Source organism: Equus quagga, chromosome 8 (assembly GCF_021613505.1).
Source record: "Equus quagga isolate Etosha38 chromosome 8, UCLA_HA_Equagga_1.0, whole genome shotgun sequence".
In the NCBI taxonomy this organism is placed as follows: domain Eukaryota; kingdom Metazoa; phylum Chordata; class Mammalia; order Perissodactyla; family Equidae; genus Equus; species Equus quagga.
Window position 1 is genome coordinate 12,911,429 of NC_060274.1, and position 12,335 is coordinate 12,923,763.

Below are 12,335 nucleotides of genomic sequence, written 5' to 3' on the forward strand. Positions count from 1 at the left end.
TAGGTGCTACCAGCTAGGTGGTAGGAAGAGGGAGAGGAGAGAAAGCTCTGTATAATATCAAGTAGGTTCTACCCTCAAGGGGTTAACAGTCTGCAGGCAGAAGATGTAAATAAGTAACCATAATTGAAGGTAAGAATTATTAAGTGCCAAAGAATCTCTAACTCGGAGTGGGAGGTAGAGCTCCTCGGGGCTGGAGAGGGAATGCAGGAGGGGCTTGAAGGAGGAGAGCTAGATGTTCGAATTTAGGATTTTCTCCCAGTGCGGTGTTAATCCGACCTCAGATTGAGTCCTGTGAATAAGGAAGGGCTCTGTTTGTGTCAGCGGCTGAAATTGTGCACACGATATATTTTTTTGGCTGGCTAACAACTTTCCCTTCAAGATTGATGACTAATCCAGATGAGCATTAGCTAGCTTTGCAAATATGAATATTACATTTCTGCAATATATAACGCTAAAAGATACCAATTCATTATGATTCATTTTCCTTGTGAAGCTGAAATATTGCAGTCGCATTCAAAGAGAAGTGAGTTAAACTGTCACTATGTCATCCAAAATATAAAGTGAAATAATTTTACCTTAAGAAATTTAAAATGAGGAAGGCTTAGGCGCAGAGCAGTATTGATACAAAGCATTGAAAATGAACAGAACATGCAGATCCTACTTTTTTTAGTGTCTTGTTGCTCACACCGAGACGCACTGTTCTACCAATGGGACCTGGGCCTCCCTCAAGCCAACGGGCTCTCCAGGATGCACGCACGACCTACAACCCGACCCTTGAAAAGGAAAGTACGGCCCGGCCACTCCGGGTGTGTGCTAGGAGGGCTTAGAGAGGGAAAGTAACCGGAGGCGGCCGTTTCGGGCGGCCCCGCCCCCTCCCACGAGTTTCGCTGGCTCCTCGGCCCCGCCCCCTCTTTTATTCCGAGAGCAACGACCGGAGCTGAAACTTTGTAACCCGAGCGCGCACGCTCTGCCCTGATCCTGCCCCAGAGCGACCGAGAAGGAGGCGCAGAAGGTGGGGCGTGCGGGCGGGAAGGCTCGGGGACGCCAGCGCACGCGGAGCGGGGACCCGGGGAGAGCTCGCCGCGAGGAGGAGGAGCTGGAGGGGGAGCGGAGCGCGCGGCCGGGGAGCCGGAGGAAGTGATCCCGGCCGTGGGCGCAGAGTAGCAGCCGGGCCGGGAGGGTCCCGCGTCGAGCCGAAGCCAGGGTCTGGGGTCGCGTCCCCGCAGCTGCCGTCGCCCAGGAGCAGCAGCTGTGCCCGGGCTCCCGGCGGCGGCGCGGGGAGGAGGAGGAGCTGCAGCTGGACGGCGGCAGCTGGAGGAGGAGCCGCACGGCTGTCCCGTGTGCCGGGGAGAGGGCCGCGCAGCCCTGGCCGAGTGGCGCCGGGATGACCCGCTGACCGCGGCCATGCAACCTTGACGGGGCGCTCGGGCGCGCGGGGACAAGCCGCAGGGCGCGCTCTCCCGGGAAGGGGCCGCGGGCTCAGGCAGCAGGACTTGATCGCCGATTTGTAGCCCAGCGGGGAGCGAAGCCATTTACCATGGAACCCGTGACCAAGTGGAGCCCCAAACAAGTGGTGGATTGGACCAGAGGTGAGCGGCCTGGGGGGCCCGGTGTCTCCAGTCTCCGGAGATGGGGCGAACGGGGAGCTGGGGTAGGGGGTGCTCAGCGGCTCCTGCAGGCGAGAAAGCGTTGAGGGCGCAGCGCGGTGACAATGCAAACTTCTTCGGAGTCGCCTGTTCACCCCTAGCTCTCGTGCCTGTTTTCCGGGGTGCGGGTTGTGGCGAGCCGAGGGGAGCCCCATGTTTAACCCGGGGATCAGGGATGGCCTCTCTTAGGGACCGTGAGGGTTGGGGGTGTCGATCTCAGGACTGGCTGGGGGGCTCTCCGGGGCGGGGGCGCCCTCCCTGCCGTGCCTGGGTGCGGTGCCTGGCGCCCCGGCTGCCCGTCCCGGAGCGCAGAGGCACAAGGCGCCTTTGTGTGGTGACTCCCCTCGGACCTCGTAAATGCCGCCTGCCCGGAGCGGTGCGCATCGTGCCGAGGCGGTTGGACAGGTAAAGGGAGACTCCGGCGGCTTGCCGAGCCTCTGTTTTTCTTGGAAAAGGCGAGAGAGCTGCACGAGTGCCAACACTGAGGCATTCGCGCCGGCGAGAAACCTTGAGTCAGATTCCCCGGGACTCGGTGACTTTTGCTCCGGGAAGGCGCCAGTACCCCCGGTGGCGCTGCATTTTTAGGCCACATTTAAACCCTGGGAAGAAGAAATGTGTTTTGAACCACTCGCCTGAGTTATGCTGTATTTGGGATGAGAGAAAGCGGCGGGTGTGGTGGTAATGGGGGTCGAGCAGGGGTAGAAGCTTGTCCTCTGAGCTGTCACCCTTAGATTTTGGTACCTTTCAAGCTTTGGAGCAAAAGGGCATAGAGGTTCCTCAAGCCTCTTTGTACTCTTACAAGGGAACGAGTCCATCCAGAACACACAGTGGTTTCATGGGTTCCTCCCTCCCAGCTCAGCATCTCTCTGTTTCAAGTCACTGTTTTTTTCTTTCTTCTATCTGCTCTTCCAGGTGAGGAATGGTGTCCCTTCTCAATAATAATAACTAGAATTGTATAGCGCTTTACAGTTTGCTCAGAGCTCTCTCTCTGTTATTGCCCTTGGTCATCCCAGTAAGCCTGTGAGGTAGGTAAAACTGGTAAGACCAGGTCATCTTTCAACCTCTCCCACCCATGGCTGCGACATAATGAGCACCAATCATCTCTACATCTCATTCCTCATGCCTGCTTAGTGCACATGGACCACGTGCAGCGGGATGTCCTGGGAATACGGGATGTATGGGTTGTGTCAGTGGGGTATGTCTGACCATTTCCTGCTCCTCTGGGATGAGGGAAGGGATCCGCTCTTTTTCTGAGAAGAGGTTTGTCCAGGGACCAAAATTTCCTGGGCTCTTACTTAAAAAGAAGCTGAAAACAACAAATACTTGTACGTTGGATGAAGAGTAAATGGCATTGTCGGTGCTTGGCACAATACATTACCTTAAAAGCTATAAATACCCAGACCCAATTTTGAAATGGGGTGTATTCTCCCATTCAGGACACTACTGGATTCCTCAACTAGCAACTTGCTGAGGCTGAATTAGTTGATCTGTTTTACCTGTATGCCCATCATAGAGGCAATTTAAGAAATTGATGGTTTCAGCAATTTTTGGCCTCAAGAGCTCCTCTGTCTGATATGGTAGCCAATAGCCACACGTGGCTCTTCAGCCCTTGAAATGTAAGCTGTTCAGAATTGTGATGTGCTGTAAGTGTAAAATACACATACGTGTGCAGACTTGGTATGAAAAAAAGAAACTAAACTATCTCAATTTTTTATACTTGTCTCCTGTCGAAATGAGAGTATCTTGGCTGTATAAGGTTAAATAAAATTTATTATTAAAGTTAACTTCACCTCTTTATTCTTACCTTCTTAAATATGGCTCCTAAAAACTGAAAATTGCACCAGGCTCACATTTGTGGCTTGCATTGTATTTCTATTGGACAGTACTACTCCAAGTAGGGAAAGGGTTACAATTTATCACTCCTTGCTTTTCCTGATCCTCTGCCAGCCTACTTGATAATGTACAACCAGAAAAATTGTAACAGGCACACGGGAAGATTATGGAGTGAGATCTTCACACCTGCAAGATTTGTCTTTTTTTTTTTGGTCCCTCTTGGGACTGAGGGAGAAGTGTAAATTTACATCCTGTTATGTTTGTTTAGCATTTAAAAGGAAAAGCAGATTAAAATGCTTTTGGTGTCCCATTGCCTTAACGTTCTGACTTCGTTGAGATTGCTTTTATCTAGGGAAAGTTTCCTACTGACCTGAAAGAGCAATGACGGGTGCTTCGGTATCTTGGTGTCTGGAGCATTAGTTACTGACTAGGCTACATACCTGTGATTATCACGTGGCAACTTTACACGGAATGCTTGTGCCCTTTTGGACCCTTAAGTACAGCGTCACAGGATGACCTGGATGCTTTCTGTGTTATAATCTAGAAAAGGTACAAGGAAAAGTGTGTGGCTAACTCTTAGATGACAAGAGGCTACATTCTCCCAAATTGCGTGACACATGAATATTTTTTATAGTAGTGATGTGAACGTATTGACTTTTTAATTAACTATTGACTTATGCAAACTTGTTTGCTTATAGGACTATTTTTAGCTGTCTTTGCTAACCTCTCCACCCAACCCCCATTTTATAAATACATCCTGCTGATAAACAGCTCTTCATGTAGACTTTGCCACCCTTGGTATTGCCTGAGTATAGATATGATGATTATGGGCGCTGCAGAAAGCCTAGATTTAAAACTATCTAACCCTGGCTACAATCGACAGCTTGCTCTGTGTTGATGTTATTAGGCAGATGCCTACATTAGGAAAAAGACTCATGTCTACAGAATGAATTAATTCATCTGGCTTTTACTGTTATTATTTTTTTATCATTATAATTTTTATTTGTATTAATCCTTACTATACTGTGACCAATTTTATCATAATATTAGTAAATCCTAAGTGTTCACAATGTGTCGGCACAGGTCTAAGCATTTGCAAGTATTAACTCATTTGATATGCAGAACCACTCTTTGAAGTAGGAAATATGATTTCCATTTTGCAGTTGAGGAACCTGAGACACAGGAAGGCTAAGTGCCTTGACCACTGTCACACAGCTGGGAAGTGACAGAGCAGTGTTTGACCTCAGGCGATATGGCTTCACTCTATTCCATCTTCTCAGGAGGTTCTTGCCAGAGTCCCTCCTAGAGGACTCTCACAATCTTCACCACATTGGTGAATAGACCTTTAGCATTCCCGTGATGTGAGATATTAATATCATACGTTAGTGGAGGAGCGGCACCTGGTCATATGTGTGCCTTATCCTACATATTGGGTATATGTCAGGAAAGTTATTTGGAAGTCAAATTAATTCATACTTCATGGCACCTTGCCTTTCAAATGACTCAGTCAAGGCTCTTGCAAGGCAAATGACCTTTTACAACATGTATCAGGTAAGAATAAGGTCAGCCGCACATAACCAAAGACCCAGTTTACAGTGGATTAACCAATGGGAATGTTGATTTTCCCTTGTAAAAGAAGGCTGGAGATAAGGAATTCAGGACTATATGGGGGCTCTGTGGTGCTGTCAGGGGCCCAAGCTCCTTCTGTCATCCTGTTCAGCCATTCTTAGCATGTGGCTTAGCGTGTGGCACTCATGTTCATACTAATGCCTCAGTGCAAGATGGCTGCTCCACCTTCAGGATCACTTTCCTATTCCAGGCAGGAGAAAGGAGACCCAGCGAGGACAAAAGACTGGTGGTAGCCAAGTCTTCCCCTTTAAAGAGGTCCCTAAGAAGCTCCATCAGGTGACTTGGCTTACATCTCAGGTGCCAGAACTGTCGCGTGGCCATCTCATGCTGCAAGGGAGGCTGGTTGCTGTAGTGTTTGTTGAGTTGGCCCTGAAAAAAATTTGAGTTTGTTCAATAAGGACAAAGGGGAGAATAGATATTGGTAGGCAGCCAGGAGTGTCTGACACACAGTCATTTACATGTACTGATTTTCATAGATCAGTTCTCAAAGTAGGACACATGTCACAATTTCCTGCTTTCATTCAGTCTGTAGGTCAGCCCTGTTTTAGAAATAGTGTTATGTTTTCATTCCTGTTAAGTTTTCTTGGGTCAAAACCTTAACTTGCATGAGGTCTTTGTCTCTAAGCTTGATTTAAATATTAGAAGTTGCATTGTAAAAAGCAACTACCCAAGCTATGCTTGGCTTGCTTTCAGGCCTTTGGGGAGTATTGTCAACAAGGAGGAAGGGCCATTGGTTTATCCCAGCAACCTTGTCTGTCTTGCTCTTGGTCGTTGATGAGCCTAGAATGGGCAGGCTCTCAATAAGTGTGTTGTTGAGTGGGCACATCTATAAAACCAGCTTTAGTCCCAGAACAGAAGTCTCTCTGCCAGTTTCTGGCGCTGCTAGCGTGGGTAACATTTCCACATCACCAACCAAGAGAAAAGGGGGCTTTCTTGCTTGAGGTCTGAGCTTGTGGGATTCAGGGCGTTTGTCCGTTCTCCGTTATCTGATCATGGTGGGCACTGCTGTTTCCCTGTGATGTCTGTTAGTATGTGGCACTCACCATTTTGGTCATGGAGGGACTGGAATTTCCACAGTAACTATAGGGATCTGGTACATTGTAGGTCACCTGCAGAGTAGCACCTCGCTCTGTTGGCCCGTCACACAGAGGTCCCTTCTTTTTGTAATCCTGCTTCCAGTTGGGTTATGTGTTTTCCTTTAGCCTCTCTGGTCACTGAAGAAGGGAGGTCCTTTTCTTTTGGCAGTTGTGACCATCTGGCCGTAGGTCAAGAACTTTCCTCTTTATTCTACTCTCTTCCCAGTTCTGTTCTATCTCCTGGACTCCAGCCATAGAGTTTTCTTAATCATAATAATGGAAAAACATTCATTGAAGCATTTATTTTGTGTCAGACGCTGTGCTAAGTGCTTTATCTGGACTCCCTCATTTAATCCTCGGAAAACCCAGTGAGGTGTACCAACCGTTAATAGCCCGTCGTAAAGACGAAGAAACTAAAGCAGAGAGAGACAGAGTATTTGCTCAGGGTCCCTTATTTATGGGTCATGCTCTTAAATGCTCTCCTCTCCTCCATCACATCTTCGCTTCCATGGCTTGTACCAGGCACTGGAACTTAGTAGTGGGTGTGGGTTCTGGCATCCGACTCTGGGTTTGTGTCCCAATTCTGCTCCTGACTGTGTGGTCTTGTGTAAACTCTCAGTAAATTACTACTCCTTATTTTTACTGCTTCCTCTCCTCTTTTATCCTATAGCTCCAGGACGTAATCATTCTCCCCGAGCAGTCACGTCTGTCATAGGTTGATTCCTACCATTCAGGAGCACCAGTTGGTGCCAAAGAGGTTGCCCTGCTGTTTGCCAACTTCCAGGAGGATCCTGGGCAGGACTTGCATCTGGCCAGGAAGGTTCTTCGTTCGCTGACTGATAGATACCTGTTGCCAATATCATGAACCTTCTTTGGGTAAAGAAATTCAAACCTTATTTTCTCAACTTCTTTCTTATAGCAACTGGACTTCCAGTGGGCATGGTATTAGGACTGGCTGTTGCTTTGACTGCTGACTCCTGTCTGGTTCCTGGTTCATGACCAGCAGCATCTGTATCACCTGGGAGCTCGTTAGGGATGCAGAAGCACAGGCCTGTTGCATCAGAATCTGCCGTTTAACGGGATCCCCGGGGGATCTGTGTGCCCGTTCCAGTTTGAGCAGCCTGCTTTAGCACGCAGCTGCAGACACCTTTCACGATCCGCTGGTGGGTCCTGCTATCTGCTCTGACATGGGCTCGATCTATTTTTTTTAAGTTCTCCAGTGACGACACTTAATTTCAGGATGCTTGACTTGGCTGCTAAAGCAAAAAAGCAATCTCAGGGCGTGTGCTTATGTTTATAAGCACCACCTAGCAACAGCATCAGGTAATTCTCAGCAAGCCAAACGAGACATTTCCCCTGAGATTTCTTGCATATTTCTTGGGACTTGAAGAGTTCTCATTACAAGCTTTTTTTTTTTTTTAAGACAAGTGGTAAGAAGGGAGTTATGGGGTGATCAGTGGGCCCTGTGGTCCTAATTTCTTCTCAGGATCCTCTGGTGGACTTTGGGGGTGAGATGAGTCCTTGGCCAGTCACACTATCCTATGGTCTGGGACTTCTTGGGGTTCATCACCTTTAGCTGGTTTTTGGGCAGATTTCATTGTTGATGGAAAAAGACACCGAATGTCTTTTCAGGAATAAATAACCAGGGCAATTCTCAAAATCTGAAAGTATGTGTCATCCCAAGGCCAGGTGTCTCAGTTCTGTGCCCATGGAGACTGGGAGGTGACCTCTCTGTGTACTTGTATGCCTCCCTTTCTGCCTTCGCATCATTTCTTAGAGCTGCGAGGGCCTTTCCTCTCTGTCTTACCACTTTTGCCTGCATTTTTGACCATTCTTTGCCTGTTGTGTTCTAGCTCTGGGGCGTTCCTGTTCTCACCTGGCTTTCCCTTTCCTCTCATTTCGTGCTCTTTCTGGAGTTTTCACCACCGTCTTAGCCACTAACTAGGCTTTTAATGAATAAAGCAAGTTTTATTTAATTTGTTCTCATTTGATTCTTTTCACAAGCCCGAGAGACGCCCAGTGAAGGCATCTCCTTTGCATCTGAGGACATTTTGACTTTTGGATGTTAAATGAGTTGTCCAAGGTCAAAGGCCAGGATTGGGACCAGATGCCACAGGCTTCTGTCTGTTGTTCCGTCCACTTCCTGGTTCCTCTGGCCAAGGTGGATGCTTCTAGTTCTCTCTGAATTGACGAGTGTGGGAAGGGGCGGCTTCAAAGACCTTCGGACTTTGGTGCTTCTGATTGTGCCCTCAGCATTTACACTCGTGGGGCACCTTCCTTTCCTTTTTTCATTACACAGTTTAAGCGGGACCCTACATATTTGAACCTGACCTGTTAGCCTTTGAGACTTACTATCAGTTATCTATTTTATTGTAGTTTGTTAATTGTGTTGCGTTATTTCAGAATGCAACTGAGGAATGGAATGAATCATTTCTCTTTGTTGACTCTCTTAATCTGATTTTTATTTTGAGTATCATATTGCAATTTTTTTGTCCATGTGATACAATAACATTTCTTATTTGGTAGAATCATACACACACACACACAAATACATTTAACTTTCTTAAGTAAAACCTGCAATTTTTGTGGCCCTGTTTTCTGCCTGTCTTTCACTCTTCACAGCTTCTTCATTTTTTTCTTTTTTGAGGACGATTAGCCCTGAGCTAACATCTACTGCCAATCCTCCTCTTTTTTGCTGAGGAAGACTGGCCCTGAGCTAACATCCATGCCCATCTTCCTCCACTTTATATGTGGGATGCCTGCCACAGCATGGCTTGCCAAGCGGTGTGTAGGTCCGCACCCGGGATCTGAACCAGTGAACCCCAGGCCGCCAAAGCGGAATGTGTGAACTTAACTGCTGCGCCACCGGGCTGGCCCCCACAGCTTCTTTATTTTAACTGCTTTGGGAGAGAACATCAGGCAGCTATAGTGAACAATACAGAGGCTTTGGAATAAGTTAGAACTGGATTCAAATTCTGTACCTGACACTCACTGGTTCAAAAGCTTGGGAAGTAACTTATCTTCTCCAAGTCTGCCTTAGTTTCTCATCTGTAAAGTAGGGCTGATAATAACCAACTCACAGGGTTTTAGTTAGAGTTAAAAGAGGTGATATAGGGAAAGCACTTTGCTTAATGCGCGGCATATAAATGTTCACACGCTTATTATTGTTTAATTCGTAATAAGGCCAAGTAATATAATTGGATTATTTTTGCTTAATTATTTAATGGTAGTCACTTTTCACATGTTTACCAATAATTTATGACAATTCCATCCTCCTCATTGGTATATAGGCAGCGAGTTAAATCAACTTCATTTTCTGTCTTCTCATCATTTCCTTGGATACTTTCCCTTCACTTCCTCTGAGGACCTTGTAGATCTAAGAGGAAGGTGGTGTCCCAGAAAGACCAAGTACTAGCTCTCTTGGAAAGGGCTTACGAAGAACACTTAGGCAGATGACAAATTCCACCCTGTGGTAAAAAGAGAGTTTCATTCATTCAACAAATAATTATTGACGATGTCCTGAGTTCCAGGTGTTGTTCTAGTGCTGGAAATCCAGCTGTGTTCTACGTGCAGGGGTCCAGCTGGGTCCTTGCTTTAATATGGTGACTGTGGGGATGACAAACAACTGTAGCAACAACCACCACCACAGCAAAACAGATGAACAGGAAAATGTGTGCTATTGATAAGTGCCAAGAAGAAAGGAAAGCAGAGATGTGAAGGAGAGTGACTGAGTGGGGGACTTCTTTGGTTGGTGTCATCAGGAAAGCCTCTCTGAGAAGATGACATTTAGACATGAATGACAAGAAGGAACCAGCCGTTGGAAAATTAGGTGGAAGAGTATTGTAGGCAGAAGGAACAGCTAGTGCAAAGGCTCTGAGGTATGAATGAGCTTGGAGTGTCTGAGGAAAGGAAGTATGGTGGAGTCATGAAGAGCAAGGATGGCAGGGTGGTGGTGAGTGGAGCTGGGGTGAAAGAGATACACCAGATCATGTAAAGTCTTATGAGTCTTGGTCAAGCGTTTGCAATTTTTTCTAGTTGTTATGGAAAGCAGGGGATGACATGACCTGATTTGGATTCTTGGGGCAGAAGGTAATTTAGGAGTCCAGCTGGAAGGCACTGCCGTGTTCTGGAGATTCTGGTATCTTGGACTAAGGTATCGATGGCTCCAGTGTTTGAGAAGCTGAGTTCTAGGTACAGTTGGTTCATTGACAGCTTCACCTCCAGATAATTTTAAAATTATGTTTGAAATTGAGATGTATATTCATTTATTCTTTTTCTTTCCCTGCCAGGGTTAAGAGAACCGCCTCCTCCCTTCATGCAGGTTACGCTCTTGTCATTTAAAGGAGAGAGGCGATCTCTCTTTTCCATTCCCGCGCTTTGCTCGCATCATTGTTCTTTCCTGGCGCGATTTGCTGGGAGCTGCAGTTTCTGAAGCTGCTTATTTATCTATGAATAAGGTTTTTGTGAAAGTGGACTTAGTCTAGTTTGTTTTCTTTGACATCAAATGGCTGATTGCAGTTTTTAACCTGGGATCAGAAGGGTAAACACAGTGGTGTTTATTAGAACAAAACGGTTCCTTCGAATGTGGGTCAGGAGGTTGTAAAAATTAGAAAGCTTTCTATGTGAAAATCTTAAAAATATTTGAGTCAAAAGAACTAGTAGATAGATGTGATTTAAAATATTTTGTTCCGCTGACAGACTATCCTCATTTTACTTTAGAAAATAGAATCACCATGCTTCTGATTGAATAGATGGTATTTTGAGAAATTTTCAACAGGTGAGAGTCCAACACAATTTTTTAACACTTGACGCATCAGTTAACAGGCGGGCGTGAGTGGGAGAGAGTTGAACGGAGGTGGGCTCATATCAGAATAACCTGGAAGCTTGCTACACACACCTGATATCACCCTCCCCTCCCCAGGGAGTGTCTCAGCCCTCTTGGAGGAAACCCCCTACGTGTTGTCTGTCAGAAAAGGCGGCGATTATGATAATCTGCATCATGCTTTCCTCAGGAAAGCCTTTTAGTGAAAGGAAATATTCTATTTCCTATTTTCAGAGATTTGTAGCAGAGGGGAAATTCAGTGCTTTTGGGTTTAGGAGTGGATGTGTGTGTGTGTGTGCATGCATGCATGCATGCGCTCGCTTCTGTGTTTTCAACTTTAACCCCTGTTAATTGAACAGTCTTTCGTGTTCACAGAGCGATTTTATATGACGATATGTTAAAGAGAATCGGGTTAAAAGACTACCTGGAATGCGATCTTTGGAACAGAGGAGAGCTGGTGTGTAGAGTGGTCCAGAGTTCATGTAACACCTGTTGGTGTTGTCAGCACTGTCTTAACAAGGATTCCAACTGGAGTCTTAACCTAGCCGTGAGCAGCTGACACGACTGTGAGTAGCGTTTATGAATACGACTGTCTACACCAAAGCCTAAAATTGTTAGTAATACACATTTGAAAAAACACAGAGACTCCTTGCTAGTGAGACGTCTAGAGACATAAGATGTGAAGTGCTTTGGTTGGAAGCGCCCCTAGGCCAAGCTGAGGAACCTTCTAGAATGCTGATGTGTAAAGAGAGACCCTTTTTGGAGGTGGAGAATCTCTTCATTCTTATTCGGCACCATCTAATCGGGACACTTAAGGAGCACCTATAAATGAATGGCCGTTGTGCCTGACTCCTGACGTTTTTAGACTGAGATTTTTCGAGAAATTCTTTCCTGGCCACATATATGTGGTGCTTCTCAACGTCTTGTCACTGTTATCCTTGGACTTCCTTTTTCAGCATCAGCATCACCTGGGAACTTAGACATGTGACTTCTCAAGTCCTGTCCCAGAGTCACAGAACCAGAAACCCGGGGGAGGGACTCAGGATGCTGCGTCCCTCGGGCGATTGTGGTGCCGGCTAAAATCTGAGAACCAGTGGTCTGTGTCACTCATGTGGAGCATACAAAAATAAGGGAGGCAAGGCAGACTGTCCCCTGTAGGTCCTGTCTGTAGTTGGTCTTTAGCCGATAGATAATGATTGCTTAGGAAGGAGAACTCTTCTAGAAGGGACAGTTACGTATTTCACTGGATGAGGTAGTGCACCTAGGTGTGTCCGTGTCCTTTCCACAGAGTGGGCAGGGAGGGGTTACAGCTGTTACCCCCCTGGGCTC

The 12,335-nt window shown here is 46.6% G+C and overlaps 1 protein-coding gene across 1 annotated transcript in view; it reads left to right on the forward strand.

Annotated features, from left to right (window-relative positions):
* Positions 1 to 1,462: 1,462 nt before the first annotated feature.
* The window catches only part of CNKSR3 (CNKSR family member 3), an 86,408-nt gene continuing 75,535 nt past the window's right edge, over positions 1,463 to 12,335 (forward strand). The window contains exon 1 of the mRNA XM_046669266.1: positions 1,463 to 1,589. Within this exon, the coding sequence (XP_046525222.1) occupies positions 1,538 to 1,589 (52 nt within the window). The 5' untranslated portion in view covers positions 1,463 to 1,537. The remainder of the gene's footprint in view (positions 1,590 to 12,335) is intronic.